The 20374-nt window shown below is 40.9% G+C and overlaps 1 protein-coding gene across 12 annotated transcripts in view; it reads right to left on the bottom strand.

Annotated features, from left to right (window-relative positions):
- The window catches only part of syne1a (spectrin repeat containing, nuclear envelope 1a), a 186106-nt gene that overhangs the window by 120141 nt on the left and 45591 nt on the right, over positions 1 to 20374 (bottom strand). For all 12 annotated transcript variants that reach the window (XM_036147356.1, XM_036147355.1, XM_036147361.1 and 9 more), the window contains 28 exons: positions 19787 to 19951; positions 18586 to 18738; positions 18206 to 18349; positions 17932 to 18102; positions 16610 to 16768; positions 16209 to 16373; positions 14172 to 14306; positions 13447 to 13608; positions 13130 to 13338; positions 12938 to 13046; positions 12695 to 12859; positions 12450 to 12617; positions 11408 to 11572; positions 10948 to 11088; positions 10670 to 10830; positions 9464 to 9620; positions 7855 to 8082; positions 7671 to 7766; positions 7365 to 7552; positions 6433 to 6556; positions 5252 to 5418; positions 4986 to 5139; positions 4197 to 4852; positions 3658 to 3837; positions 3420 to 3573; positions 1530 to 1688; positions 722 to 904; positions 528 to 629 (listed from right to left, as the gene is read on the bottom strand). In XM_036147356.1, the coding sequence (XP_036003249.1) occupies positions 528 to 629; positions 722 to 904; positions 1530 to 1688; positions 3420 to 3573; positions 3658 to 3837; positions 4197 to 4852; positions 4986 to 5139; positions 5252 to 5418; positions 6433 to 6556; positions 7365 to 7552; positions 7671 to 7766; positions 7855 to 8082; positions 9464 to 9620; positions 10670 to 10830; positions 10948 to 11088; positions 11408 to 11572; positions 12450 to 12617; positions 12695 to 12859; positions 12938 to 13046; positions 13130 to 13338; positions 13447 to 13608; positions 14172 to 14306; positions 16209 to 16373; positions 16610 to 16768; positions 17932 to 18102; positions 18206 to 18349; positions 18586 to 18738; positions 19787 to 19951 (4920 nt within the window). The remainder of the gene's footprint in view (positions 1 to 527; positions 630 to 721; positions 905 to 1529; positions 1689 to 3419; positions 3574 to 3657; positions 3838 to 4196; positions 4853 to 4985; positions 5140 to 5251; positions 5419 to 6432; positions 6557 to 7364; positions 7553 to 7670; positions 7767 to 7854; positions 8083 to 9463; positions 9621 to 10669; positions 10831 to 10947; positions 11089 to 11407; positions 11573 to 12449; positions 12618 to 12694; positions 12860 to 12937; positions 13047 to 13129; positions 13339 to 13446; positions 13609 to 14171; positions 14307 to 16208; positions 16374 to 16609; positions 16769 to 17931; positions 18103 to 18205; positions 18350 to 18585; positions 18739 to 19786; positions 19952 to 20374) is intronic.

The raw sequence follows: 20374 nt of genomic DNA, 5'->3' as shown, positions 1-20374 counted from the left end.
TGCCACTAAGATGACACGGTTTTAAAACCGCATTCATTAAGGGGTGTTTGTTCAAAACCTTACGTCTATGTATCAAAATCCAAATTTCTATAAATTATGGTGACAGGTAATATTCCTGTAATGATGTTATTTTGTAGCATGAGGTATAGCAGCTTTATTTATTTATTTTTGCTGTTCATAAATCATATTTGACTATGTTGTATATATTTTTTTGAATTTTTGTGCAATCATAATCCTGTGGCATTTTTTTACTCAAACTCACCATGACATGAAAACCCCGCACAGAACTACATGCAGTCTAAAAAAAACATGTTGTTATTTTAATGCTGTGGTATAGGGAGAGCACAGCTATCAATGGATACAATCCCCCTTTTCAAAAGTGATGAAGAACATCTCAGAACTAAATTCCAGATCTTTCCACCCATTTTTAACTAAATGAGCTTTGTGTTGTTGTTTTTTTGCTTAATACTGCAGACATAACCAGATACAGGATCCCTACTATCATCACTGTTTCCCATAATATTCACCTGCATTTGTATCGGCGTCTCCTGCAGTTTGGCTCGTTCCTTCAGCTGTGCCACCCTCTCCTGCAGGATGTCCAACCTCTGCTCCCTCTTTTCCACCTCAGCCTTTAGTTCAAAGTGTGAGAAATTAAAATTAAACCCCCTGCCACCTCTCCGAACACCTCCCTCTCTGTCATTATGGTCCGGCATGTTCTAACCTGAAAGCTGCTAAGACAGGCCTCTGCCACCGATTTGTCACTGAGCCTGGCTACCGTGTCACAGAGATCGGGGATGGACTCGGCCGTCCACTGGTTGATGTCCTGCTCCATGGCCTTCAAGTCATCCCAAAGTTCTACGCAGGAACCAAGTCTCTCTGAATTTGTCTGAATTTTTTCTGAGATCTGAGAGGGGGGGAAAAAAAACAAAAAAAAACAAATGCAACGATGAGCAGCTTGTCTGAATGCAGAGCAGAATGCATCTCAATCAAGAGCAGAGGAAGGGGTCGTCCTCCTTTGTTTTTTTTTAGCCGCCTCTGTCTCTCCTTAACAAGGGACTGTGGGCTTTTTTCGGGGAGGTGGTGGAAAAATGAGGCATAATTAGTTTGACAGATGTGGGAGTGAGACGTGAGGGAGCGACAGAATAGGGAGATAACCTGTCTAGACATGTTTGTTGTTCTGTCTCATTTTCGGCAGTTGAGGAGATAAATAAGTCCTAACAAAGGAGAAAATATATAAATAAATAAAAAAAAACACATCCTGGAGATAAATACCGTTCAATGGCCCTGGTTTGTGGCAGAGCTGGATAGTGGATAGTGTAATTCACTTTTTGGAAAAACAACAAAAATGTATTCATGTTCTTTCGTTTATCATATTTTCGTTCAAGATCTGGTTGTTTCTGGAAGATTTGTGGATTTATATTTGTTGACTTCGGTGCAGAGCAATTTGCGACTACAGCTGCAATTATCCATATGAAAGCCAGGAGATTATACAATGCGGATATTTTTACTAAAGAAGGGGCACAGCTCACCAGCAGCCACTGGTCCCCGAGAGCTTCCATTTCATTCAGGACAGAAAACATGTCCGAGTTGGGAACCTTCTCCATCTCCCTCTGCAGTTCCTCCACTGTGGAGATGAGGTGGTCCATGTCCTCTTGTTTCTCTTTTAGCTCCGCTCTGACGGCTTCATGCTGCATGGACAGATACCAGAGCACAGAAAATGATACCAGGCTGCCACTAGAGGGAGAGATGTGATACAAACTGAAGCGTTGCAGCCCCTTTTCTTTATTTCTTTACCACGCATTCACTGTGGTTCTTTTAACTCTAAGCATGAGACAATCAGCAACCAGACCAGATCTCAACGTATGAAAGAAATTTCCCTTGCAGAATATTTGACACATAAGAATAACACATGCATATTTTCATCACAACTGAGGATTGATGACACTCTAGAAGACACTTGCAAAACCTAAAATATTCATTGTTGGACTGATAAAAAGTCTACATATGTGTAGTGTCCTGTTGTTTTAATATATAACTATAAAGTAAGTCACAGTGATTTATTTTTTGAGGTGCTGATCTGACAACCTTACGATCTGTTTCATTTCATCTGGTTGCAGAGTACCAAATCTAATGTCTGTCCAGCACTCAAACTTAGGTTGTGGACTTTCTTTAAATGGTAAAGCTCCTATAGCTGATCCAAGGCAGACAAACCTTTCTTTTCGTACGCCCAAAGCAACTCTCCACTATTGCCCATGTTCAAACGGGTGCATCCTAGATCGCCCACTGAAATTTTCCTTTGTTCAAACAGGGCAGAGTGAAAAGCATTTGGCATATTATAACTATGGAGGACAAGGTTTTTCCTCCTTTGATTGCAGTTCTGAATTTTAGCCTAACAACATTATGAAATGCTTTGAAAAACGATATTGACTTAGTGCTCACTGATCCCTCTGCATAAAAACATCTGTTGGACCCAGAAAGCCTTTTCCCCCTGTACTCAATTCTGCACAGGATACCCAAAGCCTCAGACGGTTGAAGCTTTTTTATTGCTCGTCATGATATTGTGATATTAGATGTTCTGTATAAACTGTCAGCAATGAATCACAAACACTGTCCTCATTCAAAAATTACAAAGTACACCAACCATCCTCCCATCCTTATGAGAAATCCTAAGCTCAGACACAGCAATATATATATATATATATATATATATATATATATATATATATATATATATATATATATATATATATATATATATATATATATATATATAAACTGCCCTGCATCCTTTCAAATAAATAGGCAGGCGTAAAGTTTCATAATTTTCTCTTATATTATTTAGGTTACTGCGATGACACAATCTGACACGGCCTATGCACATTTATATGATCAGCTGCTGTAATCTTCATAGTAAATTATATATATATTTTTTTAAAAGCATGTATTAAATATGAGTCACAATAAATACATCTCCTAAATTCATGAGCTGCTAAACATCATTTCTGCAGCTGTATGGATGAATAACTGTACAACCCAGATTGATTTTCAGAGTGGACCTGCATAGACAATCGGAGACGTGACTTGAGCAAATCGTGCACGCAATTCCCAAACTGATGCATCCCAAAATTGTGTAAAAAATGAATGCACCCATTCTTATCTTTTGTACACGTGTTTGTTAATTGAGAGCCAAAAACACTGTAGGAAAACACAACAACATTGTTACCCTTGACTGAGTCCATTTAACTGCCCCAGCCTATGCTGATCAGTATAAGGATCTGAATATTGCTAAAATGCAGTGATTCAGGGTTAGTGTATGCAACATTTTCTCTCAATATAGCCATGTAAACTATTAATAGCTAAAAATGCAATTAAGCAGGAAGTAAAGAAAGATAATTCACCACAAACATCATTTTACTGACTTGTGTCAAAACATGTCTGGCCTCCTGAGCATTATGGTTGTGGTCAGGCAGATTGTGAGCAACAGCCTGAGCGTTTTCCACAACAGAGTTGATGTTGGACTTCAGATGGAGCAACAACCGCAGAAGGTCGACCACAACCCCGCTCTGCTCCTGACTGCGAGAGAACAGAGATTCAACATGAATTTGGGTAGCATTGTTTGACAAAAAAAGTCAATCGTCATTCTTTCCCAGGTTTTACCTATTTGTTATTATTGTCTCCAGATTTTTCCAGGCCGCCTTCACCAGCGCCACCTCTCTGCGGGCGTCGGCTGCCAGCTCGGTGTCTCGTTGGGCCAGCTGGTTCCCTTTCTCCTCCAACCATCGCTGGGAGTGCTGCAGGGACTGCAACTCATCCTCCAGCTGGACAAAGTAACGCAGCCTGGGAGGAAGAGAGCCAGAACAGAAACAATGGGGATTACCTGATTTCAACATTATACATCTCATTGTTTAAAAGGCACCACATTGAAATGAATTTGTCCATCTGGCTGGAGTCTGGCTTCACTAAACTGGCACTATGTGCTTGTCGTCATTTAGATCCAACCATCAAAGGCTTCTATGGTGTATTTTACAATGTTGAATTGTGTAAAAGTCTCACGTTATGCCTCTTTCTCCTTTTATTTTATTTTTTACGAACAATGAGCCACACAGTCGGATTAGGATTTGATCGGTACTTAACGAGGTTGATGGTCTTTCAACTGTTTTCTTTGGAGTCGCTTGGCGCCGGTAAAATAACAGTACCTGTTCTGAAAGGCTTGCACAGAGCACTCTCTGGCCTCCTCCCGTCTTGCATCGTCTTCCAATTTCTTCAAATTCTTCATCACCTCTTCTTTTCTCTCTCTGAAAGAGCACCACAAGGACCCCAGAGCGTCTGCTTCACTCTGCCTCCATCCGAGAGCCCTCTGCACCTCCTCCAGCACCACGGTGAGGCCCTCGGCCAGTTCCCTGCAGGATGTCCTGAGCTGAGGCTCGCCGACGTTTTTGGATGCGCTCGCTTTTGCGCCGAACAGGTGCAGGTGGGCCTTGCTCAGCAGCCCGTCCAACCCGACTGCCTCCGCCTCGAGGCGCGCCACGTCTTTAGCGGCTTCCACGACGCAGCGGTGCAGGGCTTCGGCCTTGGAGTGGTCCCAGCTCCCCCTGCCCTCCACCGCCTCGTTAAGGTGGCGCAAAGTCTTCGACGCCGCCTCGCGTTTCGCAAGGAACGTCTTTAGTTCGTTCAGGCACTCCTTGCGGACAAGTAAAAGACGGCGGGACTCGTTGAAGGGCTGCAAACAGTCCTCTGTCCAGGCTTGGAGCTGCTGTTCGGCCTCTGGGGTGGAGCGCTGGAGCAGGGAGGACTCTTTTTGAGTCAGGGCGTCGGTCAGCGATACGTTTTCCTGCAGCTGTGCCTCATGCTCCTGCGCCAGTACAAAAAAAAAAAAAGATGGACATATTTACGTACGCTTCGACGAATTGCAAAGCTCGTTTAAAAGCTGCCGTTCTCATAATATTACCTGTGATTTGAAAAATGGAAATAACTGGTTGATTTACCTTCACTTTAGTGATTGCAGCCGCAAGATCTAAAATATGAACATAGGCGGAGCTTCTCAGTCCAGACAGGAAGCTTTCACTCCTCTGTGCCACCGTCATAAGAGCCTGATCAAACTGCTCCAACTGATCCAAGTGCAGCTCCAGCTGCTTACTCCTAAAGAAAGGGTTAGACGGCAGAGGATTGGATGCGTGGAGGAGTAATGATCAAATCAGAAACGATTCAAATTTCTTTAAATGCTCTAAAATGTAAATAAGTCAAAAGTTACCTGTGTGATATACTCATGTTCAGAGAGGAGCATCTCTCCTGAAGCCGAGCGAGGTCATCGTTGAGCTCCTGGATTCGAGCTTCATCCGCTGCAGGGTACAGACACAGCTGGAGACTTTCAAGACCCCGGAGGAGTGCTTCATAGGACGGCGTCTCCCGCTGCATTTCCTGAGAGAGGAGGAGTTCAAAAACAAGCTCGACTGAACTCAAAACTAAGTCATGTAAAAGTGAACAGACATAAAGTGGCTTGTAAAAGTATATACACTAAATTTTGTCACGTTATACACCACAAACGTTAACATATTATATTGGGATTTTATACAGCAGAGCAGCACAAAGTAGTGGATGGTTGTTATTAATGACAGAACGTCTGAAACTGGCATGCACTTTCATTCATTACCTCTAGAGTCAATACTTTGAAAAAACCTGTTTTCATTGCAATTATAACTGCAAGTCTATTGAGTTATATCTCTACCAGTTTTGCAGATGTGGAGACTGAAATCTTTTGCCACTCCTTCCTTATAAAATAGCCCCGGCTCTCATAGTGGGAAGAGAGTGTCGGTGAACAGCAGTTTTTAAGCCTGGCTGCAGATTCTCATTATGATTTAAGTCATTAATATCCTCTGTTCTGCACCTTTCCACTGTAGCTTTAGTCGTCACTTTAGATCAGTGTCAATTGTGCTGCTGGAAGGTAAAACTACGCCCAAGTCTTAAGTCTTTTTCAGCTTCAACAGCTTCTGTTAATCTTCCCATAAACTGACAAGCTTCTCTATCCCTGTTAGAAAAAAAAGCATCCCACTACCAGATTTAATGTCAGGGATGTTTCACTTTTTCTGCCATTGTTCGTTTTCTATCATGTGTGCAAAAAAAGATGAGATATATTTTCATCAGACCAGTTAACCTTCTTTCACACGGTTCCTTCTTCCATGTTTGCCACATAGGACTTGTGGAAAAAAGCAATCATCCGGTGGCTTAGAGGTGAACTATTTACTAACCAGACTCATTATGAAGCCAATTGGTTCTGATATATTTAGGGTTTAAGGTTTTATTTGTTTAAAAAAAAAAACCATACCTCTTTACTTTTCACAATTGTAGCCTATTTGACAGAATACATTATGACAAAATCATAGCGGTAATACATTTGCAAGGCACCGTACAACAAAATCAAGAAGATGATTTTACCTGCACATTTTGGAGTTCGTTCGCAAGTTTTACTTTATCTGCAGAGAGTAATTCGGTTTCTGGGCAGCACACGGATTCACATCTGTCCAGCCAGGTCTTCAGGGACGCAATCTCTTTTTCGTATCTGCAAATGCAGATTTATTTAGCATTATTTTTGCAAAAATCCTGAGCGGTAACGGAGAACCAAATAGCCATTCAAGCCATTTCAACATGAATCTGTATCAGTGGTCATAATATATTTATGTCAACAGGGAAGGGCAGAGAAACACACCGACATAGATGCATTAAATAAAGGTTAGCAGCAGGAATATTATTTATTTTAAATAGATTTACTGACAAGTCAAACCAAACCGTAACCACTAGGCTGGATCTTTGCTTTCTCTTCATAAAATAAAACAATCACTCCGGTGCAAATCTATTCAGCGTCAAACAAGTGACAAGAAAAGAAGAATACAATTAGAAGAGAAAAGCAAAGGCTGACAGGGAGGCAGACAGAGAGAGTCTAAGATCTCGCTCGCCTACTTCGCACTAAAATGAGAGAGTTTTTCAGGGAATAACTGAGGAAATTGACAGGGAGATGAGAATTCAGCAGAAAGGACACGTGCACAATAACAAGGGGAAATTGCAGTATTTATACAAACAGTATAAGATGTGAGCGTGTGTGTGTGTGTGTGAGCAGGGACTAAAAGATGACAGGGAAACACTCAGGAAATTGAAGGTGAAAACAAAAGCAACAGCGTTCGCTTGCTAAAGGTTTTTCCCAGGGACGGTTTTTACAATTGACAGAAAGCAATTAGTAATCGAAATGAAAGTCACTCAACAACACTAAGGAGGCATTTTCCCACATTAAAAAAAAAAACCGAACAATTACAATAACCGACGTCTATGAAATTATTTTATATGGTTGATGTTGTGGTGACATTGATCCATACCTTTGCCACAGAGCTAGAAGGCTCTCCAGCATGGACTGCTTTCCTGCAGCCTCTTCATTTAACTGATGCTGTTGCTTTTGGAGGGCAGCCACCTCCTGCTCCAGCTGGCTGCCCTCTCCGAGCCTCTTTGTGGCCGAACACAGCGCCATCAGCCGGGGTTTCAGCAGCTCCAAACCCTGGCAGACCTCCTGTAGTAAACACAAATATACCGACGAACTCCAGAATGGCTGACAAGATGAACTTTAAACTCACAAAAATGACTTAATAGACGTTATTCTGGAGACATTAGTTGGGTTTTGTTCTCACCATGTGATCCTGGAGGATTCTGTAGGCGTCAGACGACGATGCACACGTGATTGGACCATCCAGTCTTTCTTTCAGATCTCCCACTGTTTTCTTTACCTGACAGAAGACAGAATAAATCAGGTGATCTTAAAGCTGAACTATAACACTTCTGAACACATGTTCCATGTTTTGTAACGTTGTCCACCTGTTTGAGGTTATCGTTGCATCTCTGCCTGTAGGAGGCGCTCTGGTTGAGCTGTGTGCCAAGCCGCTCTGTCCTCCCCGTCAGCTCGTCACAGCGTCGCCTCGTCTGCAGGAGCTGGACACGGATGTGCCTGGCTTCTCCAGGGGTCACAAACCTGGACAGCGTCTCAATGTCAGCCTCCATCTGGACCAGCGCTGCCCTTCTGTCCTCCAAACCTTCGCTTATCGTCTAAAGAGACATGAAACAGGGAAGTGATAACTACGAGGAACACAAATATGAAACAGACAGTATAGACTGCGGCGATTCCTTCAGACAAGTCTGCGGATTAATCCTCATCCTAATTTTTTTAAAGTCTGTCACGAGATTGACAGAACAGAGATTATATTTAATGAAATAAATAAATCATTTATAAATATCTGCATCCGCTGACCCATTTTTTTTTAAAGGAGTTATGTTTAAATTTAGTATAATTGCAATTTGCTATCATGACCACATGACCACATCTCAAAGTAGGGGACGAGAGACACAACGGAGTATTTTTGCAACTAAGCAATATCTTGATAAACTGAGCGCATATTTACACAGCTACATTCTTGCCAAAATCGTAATAATTAATTTTGTTTAACAGGAAGTGTATTACAGAAAATTTAAATCACATTTTTCATTTCTAAAGTTATTTTCTTGAAGAATTCTGACTTTGCAATATCACAGAATATCTTTGTTTTAATATGACAAATGAATGCCTTTAATCGTGGGAAATGGTATGTTTTTGTCATGATTTACTTCTTTTTATTTTGCAGGATTGTACAATGAACAAGTTCAATGGCTTATGACAGCAAAACATTATATATACAAGTTAGAAATGATTGTGAATTTTTTCTAATCCACACAAGTTTATAATTATACTTCTGATTGGAAATTGACTGGATTGCTCAAATTAATTGGTCAGATTAATTGGTTGGTTTCTTTTCGCAGATGCAAATTTTCAGCATAGCTCAAAAAAAATCTCTATAGTTTTGTGTCTTTAAAACGATCATCCTGTTGCAATGCCCAGCCGTGTCCCAGTTTCCATCATCTGACCTAAAATATGACCTACGATCAGAGATAAAGAGGTCAAGATGTCCTGGAACAATCCAAGAACCATCAGTGACTTTTCATATTCTAGAGAAGGCTGAACATAAACGTCTTGTTTGAATTTAAGAGTTTAACATCAATATGAACTGAAAGGGTGTAGGCCACATAATCAACGCCTTCAATCATGACTGATTTGTTTTGTTTTTCCTTAAATGAAATGAAGGCAATTAAAAAAAAAATTATGGTTAGAAAGAATTATAAAAAAAAGCTCATCACAGGTGGTTTCTGTTTAACTCCCAAAGGGACGTTTATCCAAATATTAGTGGGAGTTTGCACATATTTAAGCCTGTGTAACAAATACAGAAAATCAACAACAAATTTTCTTTGGCGTATCATCATTTCCACCTGAAAAACAGCTAAAATGCTTTATTAAAAACCTAAAACTTAATAAGACATTCATGACGATGATGAGCATATGTAAACGTCTGGCCCTCAATACAAAAGGGTAAAACAAGCAAATAAAGGAAACAGATACCTCCAGGGTGTAAATGTGAGCATCTAAAGGGTCTGAGGAGGATGTGGCGCTGACTGCGTCCAGCTCTGACTCTTTCTCGTGGATCCACATGGAGAGGGCCTCTGATTCTCTGCTGAAGCTCTCCCACTGCACACACATCCTCTCAAGAAGGTCAAAACTGTAAAGCAAATAAAACATGCGGGTCATTGAGAGAACTGTTAACAAAAACACACACAGGTTCATAAGCTCGAATGGCAGCACATACTCAAACCAAACGGTTGTACTCACTGATCTACTCAAATCAATGATTCATGCGACTTATGTTGGCCTAATTGTATATTTACCCACTGGATTTTTGTTGTCCCTGTTTCTATAAACACACATTATCTAGTAGGTCTGGACGATATAGAAAAAAAAAGGAAATCGATAAAAATCATATTGATCGATATCGATGATTATCAACAAATTCAAAACATATATATTAAGTGCTGCCCTGGCCATTTTATGCTGTTGCTTAGCGACTTGTTTTTTGACACAGACACACAAACACTGAATTCAAACTCAACCCTTTATTAAATCAACCTTTTACCAAAACTGCAAGTTTTTTTTAAAAAAAAAAATAAAAAAGAACACATGCTCTCTGAACTCTTTGAAGGGGGCGGAGCTTGGTGACGAAGCGTTCCTGGGTCTGCGTTGTGATTGGTTGGAAGGATGTAACGATTGCACTGCAAAAAGGGAACTAAAAGTAAGTGCAATTTTCTTGAAATTAGTATATTTTTCCTTGATTTGAGCAGCTAAATAAGATTATTTGCCAATGGAATGAGTATTTATACCCCTAAAATAAGATAATTAGACATCCTGCACTTGAAATAAGATGATGGAGATGAACTGTTCTTATTTTAAGTGCAAAAATCTTATTCCATTGGCAAATAGTCTTATTTACCTGCTCAAATCAAAGAAAAATCTACTAATTTCAAGAAAATTGCACTTACTTTTAGTTCCCTTTTTTGCAGTGTGTAATATTAACCTACATGGCTAGCATGCAAAAGGAAGGAAAACTGTTATTCTATTGCACTTTTTAGTGATCCTTTCATTTTCTATCGATCAATATATATCGATGTTGAATTATCGTCCAGCCCTATTATCTAACCAAACCACGCAGAGACTCTGAAAAGAGACATACATAAGGTGGACAGAGATTCGAAAAGAGACACACTGGGTCCATACTTCTCTTTGAGGTCCTTCTGAAGCTGTGTGACCATTTCTCTGGAGGACAGGGCCTGCTGCAGAAGAAGACCCTCATTCTTTGGCCCGAGCTGAATCTCCTCTGCCTTCTCCATCAGGATATCCGCTCGTACAGAGTACTCCTCAAAATCTATGAAAAGCTCCTGGAAACATAAAACGACGGAAATGATGATGTTCACAAAAGGTTTGTGCATAAGAAGTAACAAATCCCATTGTTTTGTTTAAACAAAGAAATTACATTTATGCAGAGAGATCCATACCTTGAGGTGCTCCAGCTCACTTCTCAGGCTCTCCAAGCTGTTGAAGATGAGTTCCTTGTGTAGTTCGTTGTTAGTGTTGGTAATAAAGCTCCAGATTTCTTCCCTTTCCATCTCAAAATTTTGCCAAGAGCTCAGGGTTGTCTTGAGGTGAACAAAACAAAAGGCCAAAATAAGTAGAGAGAATACAGTTTTTTTTTTTAGAAAATTATATTTGCTTCAAAAGGAAAATTATCTGGATAAAAGGTTTGTTTGAAAACGAGTGCAAACTCCTCCCCCCAAAACATTCGGTTTATCTTCTTTCCATGTGGGAATTCATTTCAATAACCATGAACATTTTGTAAGATTGCCCATTTCCCAGACATGATATTTGACAGTTTTCAACTATTTCTAGCCCGCTTCAAAAAGAAAAAAGCTGCAACATGACACTGATCCATAAAGAAACATTCTCAGAGCCAGTCACCTGTAGGTTTTGCTCCGTTGTTCCAGATTTGGGGTCGGCCTCGCTGAAAGCTCCCTCCAGCTCACACAGAGGCTGACTCAATACCTCCCCTCTCTGCAGCTGGCGGCAGTGGGTCACCAGCTGCTCCGCCTCCTTCCTGTTAGCGCGCAGCCTTTTCAGGTGTTGCTACAGGAACCCCAAATATGAGAACGGTTCATTAAACGCAACGTTTCAAATGCATTGAGCTCGCATTAATCAGTAACTTTATTTTTACACTGAATTTTAAAATTACAAAAAGTAAAAAGTAAAAAAAATAAAAAATAGAAAAAGCTGTTCCTGCGTAACAGCGAGTGAGAATGCTAATCTGCAGAATGATTTGAGCCGAAGATGCAGAAGATCCCTGCAGAAGAGAAAAAGTAGCTGAAAAACATTGAAATCAGATTTAAAGAATTTGGAAAAAAATTAAGAATTTGAAGGAATTTTAAGAATTTGAAAAATTTGAAGATTAGAAAAATTGAAGAATTAGAAGAAAGAAGAATGTGAAGAATTTGAAAAATTTGAAAAATTTGAAGGAATTTGACGAATTTGAAAAAATTGAAGGAATTTGACAAATTTGAAAAAATTTTAAGGAATTTGAAAAACTGAGTTTGAAAAATTTTAAGGATTTTGAAGAATGTGAAAAAATGTGAAGCAATGTGAAAAATTTGAAGAATTTGAAAAAATTGAAGAATTAGAAGAAAGAAGAATGTGAAGAATGTGAAAAATTTGAAGAATTTGAAAAAATTTGAAGAATTTGAAAAAAAATTAAAAATTTGAAGAATTTCAAAAAATGTATAACAATTTAAATATTTGAAGAATTAGAACAATTAGAAGAATTGAAAGAATTGGAAGAATTTGAAGGAATTTGTATCAATTTGCATTGATTTCAATGGGAACAGCCAAAAAAAAAAAAAAAAACGCACAAAAAGTGAAATATTTTAAAAAGTGTAAAAGTTAGCATAACCATGAGATATAGCAGTCATTCTCACTGAAAAGAAGACATTTAAGAGGTATGCAGACACACCTGATGAATGAGGTAAAGCTGTTTGGCCTCCTCCAGGTTCTCCGCATTCAGAATCTTGCTGGTCTGCTCCTCGGCCTCCTTCCGGGCCCTCAGAACCTCCTCCAACGCGCCGTGTACTTCATCCCTCAGCTCCTCACACTGGAACATAGCAGAGCCTTCTTCCCCCAACTGCGTCATGAGAGGAGAACATCAGGCACTGCTTTAAAAAATGCTTAATGTTTAATCCCCAGAACTGCAGAACGCACCTGACAGAGCGAAGACAAGAGGGCTCGCAGATCGGTTGAAAGTTTGGCGAGGGCCGCTCTCTGTCTCTGGACTTCCAGCTCAGGGCTAACCTCCGACAGCCTGGTGAGGCGAGTTTTTAACCACAGCAGCCTCTCCTCGCGGGCCATCAAGGCTTTCTGCAGAGTCTGAAACCGGTGCGAGCAAAACGGGTTTTAAATCTAATTTCTGAGCCTTTAAACAACAAACAGGCTCCACTCGCTCACCAGAGCAGCAGCATCAACTTGATCCTGATGATGGGACGTCATTGCTGTCTCTCTTAAAAGCCTCACCTGCCCTCTCTGGGAGGACAGCCAATCAGAAAGCTCACAGAACCTACAAGGGGGAAAACAACAACAGCTTTGCAGCAATCCGGTCGCCTGTTGCTAACTCATGTACGCCTCGGTGATTTTGTGTACCTGTCGTTCCACTCTTTCCATTTGTCGGGGTGTTGCTCCAGTTTCAGGTGGGTGGCCGTTATCTGCTCAGCCATCTCCTCCACAGCCGTCTTTGTGGAATCGAGCATTCGATAAACCGGGTCGTTGTCTGGCAACTTATGACACAGGTCCTCCATGTTTCTGATTCTTTTCTCGCACAAACTCAGAGGTTTGCGCTCCCTGAAGAATGTCTGGAGATGAAATGAGAGGAAATTTGCTTCTTTTCTTTTTTTTTTTTTTTAGCTCTTCCCGTTAGGTTAATCTATGCTTCAAGTTTCCACAAAAATCCAAGGGCTTACTCTGTGCTCTCTGATCACCCGCTCACTGGTGCAGGTGCCTGACAGGGCCTGCATCTCTCTTTCCAGCTCGGCTCTGCAGTCTTGGAGAATCAAGGCCACTCGATTCCTCTCCACGTCCACTTTTAGTCGAAGAAGGTGAGAGGGAACCTCTGTCTGAAGGTCCTAATGGACACACAGATCATAGCCTGGTTAAGATACATATTAGTTTCAGGATCATGTTTCAAAACTGAAAGTTCCCAAAGTACAAGTACACTGCAAAAACGGAACTAAAAATGAGTCAAATTTTCTTGAAATCAGTGTATTTGTCCTTCATTTAAGCAGGTAAATGAAACTATTTGCCAATGGAATGAGATTTTTGCACTTAAAATAGGAACAACTCATCTTCATGGTCTTATTTAGAGGGCAGAATATCTAAATATCTTATTTTAGGGGTCGAAATACTCATTCCATTGGCAGATAATCTTATTTACCTGCTCAAATCAAGGACAAATACACTAATTTCAAGAAAATTTGACTTATTTATAGTTCCGTTTTTGCCGTGTAAGTAGGCATCAGCACAGAGGTGGTTTCATTTCAGTATAGCTGGTGCTTTTAATTGGAAACAGTCTAGGTGGGAACTTTATCAAAACCAACAGTATCCATTATTAAGTCAATTAGGTAATGGCTATTCACCGCAGGGAATATAAAATGATTAGTTATGGTGTTAGTACATGGTGACCTCAGACCTTCCAGTGCTTATGCAGTCTACGAACAGTGCTCTGCAGACCCTGCTGCTCCTCCTGAGGCAGGATGTCCGTCAGCTCATCGCAGGCTTTCAAGAACACACTGAGCACCCGCTGGTCCAGCTGGCCGAAAAACTCCTGCCACAAGACAAGACAACACATATTAAAAGGTGAGGAGATGAGAACAGAAGCTAGAAAATAGCTGAGTCTGCCACCATTCTGTGCTCTGTCCATATTAATCATTTATTGTCTGATTTAAGTCCAACATACATCAACATTAGCATTCTTAGACGCACCTTTGTAATAAATATGAAATGGGAAAGCTTGAATGTTATTTCGACAAGTCTCTCTGAACTTTAGTTTGAAAGGCAGTTTTTCTCAATGGTTTAGTTCTGTTAGTTACGTGGAACCTACTTTTGCGATATCTTTTTTTTTTACTTTGAAAATCCAAATAAATCCTTCTTTTAATACTGGGTTCGAGCCCATTTGCAAGTCGAATCCTTTTTTGGTCTAATGTCCCCTTTAAAGGCATACTATGCAACATTTTTCAGTTAATTAATGTGTTCCATACCGTTTTGGATGATTAAATGAGTCATTTCAGGTCGAACAAAGGTTTTCTCGGCCGCCCTGGTGGTCTGTGGGGGAAATACCGCACTTGCAGGAGCTCTCGGCCCGCACACACAGGCTCAGAAGTCTCGTGCAAGACCGCGAGAGTCGGTCTTGCTTTACGGTGAGAACTTCATGTGTTTTTGCCCTGCCATTCACTATATGCACGTGCGAAAGCAACAACAAAGAACCGCGTGTTAACGTCAAATAAACATGCAAGCATATCGAGTTTTATTATTATTATTATTATTTTTATTTTATTTTATTTTTAATGTTGGCGAGACGCTACCGCTTACCGCGGTGAGGCGGCCGCCTCGCTAAGATAGCGCTGCGGGAAGCTTGATGTTCATACTTTCAATGTGTTAGTCATTGTTTGTACTGCCGTTTTTTTGACTTTTCGTTGCGTTCGCCTGTCTGCTAAGCTCAAAACAACCGCGCCTGGCATGACGGAGAAACCAGAACAGCTGAGCATCTTTATGACAGTGCACTTTTACTTTCGCCCACTGGGGGGAGCCTCGCTGGAAAATCAACCCCGGTTGCATAGTATACCTTTAAAAGAGAAATAGTCTTATTTTATAGAGTACATGTACATTTTGTTTTAAAAGTCCAGCTTTATACCTTATAAAGCTGGACTTTATACCTTATAGTTACACTAAGCCTGTTGGAGATGAAGACTTATTCAAAGTCTTCAGCCGCCACAGTGCAGCACCTGACTTCTCCTTTTAAAAAACTAGAGAACGCATACGAGGAGCAAAGAACTGTGTGCTGTTCAAAAACCATAGCTGGCGTCAGAAAACGTTTCAAACTGGAAGCACCAGTCATCTCTGATGACCGTTCCTGACATTTTTCACATTTTGACCTTGCTATTTCATAGGTATGATGATGTAAAAATACCGGATCAGAATTTTACACGGATATGCCGTCTTATGATGGATTACGGCTATTTGACAGAATAGCTTTCAATGTCTGTCTGTGACCTTCCTGCAGTCTGGAGGAGCTTTAAAGAGAACAACCATTCCTACAGTAATGTCAGACACACCTTTAGAATTGTCCAAACATTTTCCTGCAAAAGTACTAAAACTGATCTGTAAATTGAAATTTCTTTATTATGGAAACACTGAACTGCATCTCTAGTTTAAAGTGTGATCCCACACAGAAAAGTTTAAAAATTCTCGATTTCTTGAGAGATGCTGTTATACTTTAAAAGGCAACAACAGAAATACCACAAATGCGGCTTGTGGGTCCTACATTTTGATGTACAAACTTTGCCATGCAGTGCACTGGTCTCCGCTCATTTCTAGCAGTCAGTAAATACAGCAACCAGTAAAATCCTATCCTAAAGTAATCAACCTGTTTCCACAGATGAGCCACAGCCCTCGCATGTTTAGTCCTAACCAGCGTTATTTATAGCTGGAGGCGGCAGTTTGATCTTACGGTGTGTTTCCTCAGTAATTCCTCAGCGTCTCCGGTCTCCTTCAAGCAGCTCTGAGCTTTCTTCAGCACTCTCTCCAGCTCATGCCGTGATTCCTCAAACCTCCTCCTCAGGCAGTTATTGGCCTCCTCCCGCCTCCTCCATTCCCCGACCTCCTTAAGCAAAGCCTGAGAAGACGTTAACGGCGGTCTTAATGGGTCTCAATGGTAATGTGAAGTCATTACTTTATTTGCTTTACAACAAGCTAATACCCAATGGGAGATGTGATGGAAACCCGATCTACAGAGACACTTCGTGGGTGTTTTTTTTTTTTTTTTTTTTTATTATCATTGACAATGCAACTTCCCCACGTGATGTGAGACACTCTCCTAACAGATACATGTGTAGTACGGTCAGGACTGACCTGTGATGATGCTTGGATTTCCGAAACTCTCTTTTGCAGCACAGACGTGTCGAAGTTTCGGAGCACCTTACTGTTGCCGAGCGCTCTCTGCAGCGTGTGGTGATTTCTTTCGATCACTGAGAGACACCGTTTGCAACTTTGCTGCTGGCTCAGCAGATCCTGAGACAATAAGGCAAAGAAGAGCAGCATAAATACTAGAAAACAAAGCACTTTATGCTTAGAATTACAAAAATGCTGTCAGTATTTTTGGAAACAAACAAGGTTGTTATAGAAAGTTTTGTAACCTCTTTACAAAGAGGTGTGGGGAAAACGCAGGTTTAAAATCTTATTGTGAATTATGTTTTTCTCTAAACCATTGCCGTTTGGTTAGATATTTTTCTACTAATCTAGTATTTTTGCAGAGTTGTGTGTAATTGAGACAAGCAGCAGCAAAGCTCACTTTTAAATCTCCCTTTTTTAAGGCAGCATTTTCCACCCCAGTTCCTCAGGAACCTCTGCGCTACATGGTTTGGTTGGTTTCCTGCTCCAACAAACTAGATTCAATTACCAGGCAGCTGCAGAGCTTGATGAGAGCAAACCCATTAATTCAACTCCGCAGTACTGCAGCAAGGTAACGTCTTAGGAATGCAGAGCAGCAGCTCCCAGGACCCTTGGCTGGAAAATGCAGAGCTAACTTACAATCTCTACTCTCCGACTCCTTCCAAAAAATAAGAGCTGCGGATTATAAAAAGGTGAAAAACAACAAAACAAAGAAAAGGTAAAAAGGAAGGGGTTGTTTACACCAGAATTACCAGTGTGAGCGGATGTATCATACATTTTACATGTCAGCTGAATAAAACAAACGCAAAGCACCCGTTCAAAAGTGAAAATAAGAGATTACCAATTTACTTCGAAGCAGACCTTTTAATTTTGCATTTTGATTTTTGCTTTAAATGTAAACCTGCTTATCATTATTAGCTTTTTCGTGTAGGTTAAAAGGTTGTTCAATATATCTTAAACTGTTTTGCCTCCTGTCTTCATTTCCCCCCCCCCCCCATCGCTTAACACTTGGGATTGATTCTGACCGTCTAGCTTCCCAGCTTTCTTTCTGCCACTGTTGGTTCAATATATTCTGTTGGTTTCTTCTGGTCATTGCCAATCGGTTTCCTGTAGCTGTGGCATGGATTCCCAATCTTGCAGGACCTTCAGTTATTAAGTACCTTGGTTCGTGTATCTGATTTCCTCTTGGCGCTGCAGCTATGGCCACCCCAGTTTATACATTTAAAACAGAACCTTGTTATGAACCTAATTGAATGTAGTTTGTTGCGATCAGGTGATCTAACCTGCAGCTTGTGTTTCTGTTGGCCAGGTGCCTCCGAGTCCCTCACATCAGCCGTGATCCGACTCGCCCGTTCCAGGGCCTGATAGAAACCAGCCATGTGTTTCTCCATCTCCTCCAACAGCGGAAGCAGGATGTGGCACTCCCTCACCAGGGAGGGACACCGCTCTCTCACCTAAACACACACAAAAATGACATGAACACAATGATGGTGAGAATGAAAATAAATAAAAAATTTCACCAAATCAAGCTCGTGCTTTTGTGTTGACAAATCCCACCTTGCTGAGCTGAGCTTTAGCCTTTGCCACGGCCGCCATGACCCTGGTAGCTTCGTCCTGGGGTGCATCCTTGGCGAGGAGCTGAGCGCTGCGGGCAGCCAGCTTGTATTGCGTCTCCATGGAAACGACCTTTTGCTTAGTGCTCTGAGATGAACATGCAAAGACTAAATTCACTTCTATGCACAATAAATGATCTTATCTCCAGCTGATTTACATAGCAAGTGCATCAACGTCTACATTTAAATTGTATGTGCTCAACAAAGAAGAGATTCATGGTCACAATGCTAAAAATGAACCGTAGCACGCAAATATTGGGCCGCCATTTGTACAGTTGTGCCAATATGGCCGTCAGGTATGGTAATACGATTTCATGATCTAACCTCGACGTCCTGCAGGAAGGTTCTAACGGCGAGGAAGGACACCTGAACAGGAGCGTTCAGCTTGGCCTCTGCCGTCTCCAGCAGCTCTTTCAGGGTCCACACGGCCTTTAGGTGGTCTTTTCTCCACTTTTCTAACTCATCTGAATGAGCATACTGAAGCAGAAGAAGAAATAAACATGTCTGAGTGGGTGGAGAAGTAGCACTTATGCGTAAGCTAAAGCAAAACATAAATACAGTAAAGTGTAACGTAAAAAGCTTGTTTATTCTCGTGCGTGATGTGATGTTATTTTGGCCTTTTGACTTTTTGTATTGAGCTTAATCTTTTTTTTAATATGCAATGATCTTACAAAACCTAATTTCAATCATTTTCAAAAACAAGAATAATTGAGCAAGTTTGAATTTATTTTAGATAGCCTCTCTGCACAGAATCAAAGCTAAACATACAGGCTCAATCATGTAGATTTCCTCCCGTTCACTTGTGGCTAAATGCCCTTTTTTTGCAAACTGTAGTTCAACCAAATGCTTTTTGCAGCCATCGGCTGAATCATCTGTTTTTTACCCCAATAACTGCTTTCAACAGCTCCAACAACCCGTAGCTTCATGTAACATCTAACAGTGAAATTTGTTTATGAAAAAATCCCGGATATAAAGACGTGTCGCAATTTGGCCATGTTTCTGGGGTAAAATGAAGAGCCCTTCTTTCTTTAATAGTTCATTCACTTTGTACCAACTTGCAGCGACATAGTCTCACAGCATTATGATGCAAACGCCATGTTTGATAGTTGGTGCAGTTTTCTTTAGTTCGAAAAGCTCACTTTCAGTCTTTTAAACATACTTTTTTGACAGCTTTGCAAAGTAGTGAAACCCTTCTTAACCTAAAGTTGTTAAGTTTGAGTGGTACATCCAAAAGCAAGATGGCAGACTTAAATTTGTGGCCAATGCTGTAAAAGACGGCATATGGCAGGAAACCAAACAATTTCAATGAACTCAACCAAATTGGCCAGGAAGTTGTTAAGTATTCAACCAGAATTACCCCAGGATATTGTTTAGGGTTGTGAAACATAAGAGAAAACCCTTCAATGAATCCTCAATTATCACTGGTAAAATGCATTTAGGTCGTTTGCTGTCACCTTCACCCCCCCCCCCCCCACTGACAAAAATGAATAATTAAAAGCTGAAAGTTTAACGTTTTGATGGTTACTTGTTTGACTTTGAGGAAAAGGTCTCTCCATCGTCCGTTTAACAGAAGAAGCTGCTGCTTGAGATCGAGCGACACGGTCTCATCACACGTCTCGATGAGAAAATTCCCAGCGTCGTTCATGGCTGCGTGCTGATCCATCCAGTGGCTGAGATTCCTGAAAAACTCCTGGCGGAGAGACAGACACAATAGAGAGAGAGAGAGAGGGGAAAAAAAAGACATACAGGCACACAAAAAAAATACTTTAGAAAAAACAAAGAATGTGTCATTGAATGAATTGGAGAGAGCTAATAAAAAAGAAACAAAGACAGGCATTCAAGAAAGGAAACAAAGGAGGGACAATAAAACTGGGGTAATTAGCTGTCTAATCCTCGGTGAGGATGTGGATCTGTGGTTGCTATGGTAATACAACAACAGGACCATCCTCCGTGGCGTGTTGCTGTAAGTCAGAGCGACTGTATGGATACTTGAGAGGAAACCGCTAATAGGATTCCACTTTAAACACAATAACTAAGCTGACATATTTGATTGCTTACTGTACTCTGAATGATTTCTCATTCTGTGAAATCAAGGCCCACCTGAAGGCACCCT

This window comes from Fundulus heteroclitus, chromosome 15, assembly GCF_011125445.2.
Source record: "Fundulus heteroclitus isolate FHET01 chromosome 15, MU-UCD_Fhet_4.1, whole genome shotgun sequence".
Taxonomy (NCBI): domain Eukaryota; kingdom Metazoa; phylum Chordata; class Actinopteri; order Cyprinodontiformes; family Fundulidae; genus Fundulus; species Fundulus heteroclitus.
The sequence above is the reverse complement of the archived record's forward strand: the minus strand, read 5'-3'. Positions and strand labels throughout refer to the sequence as shown.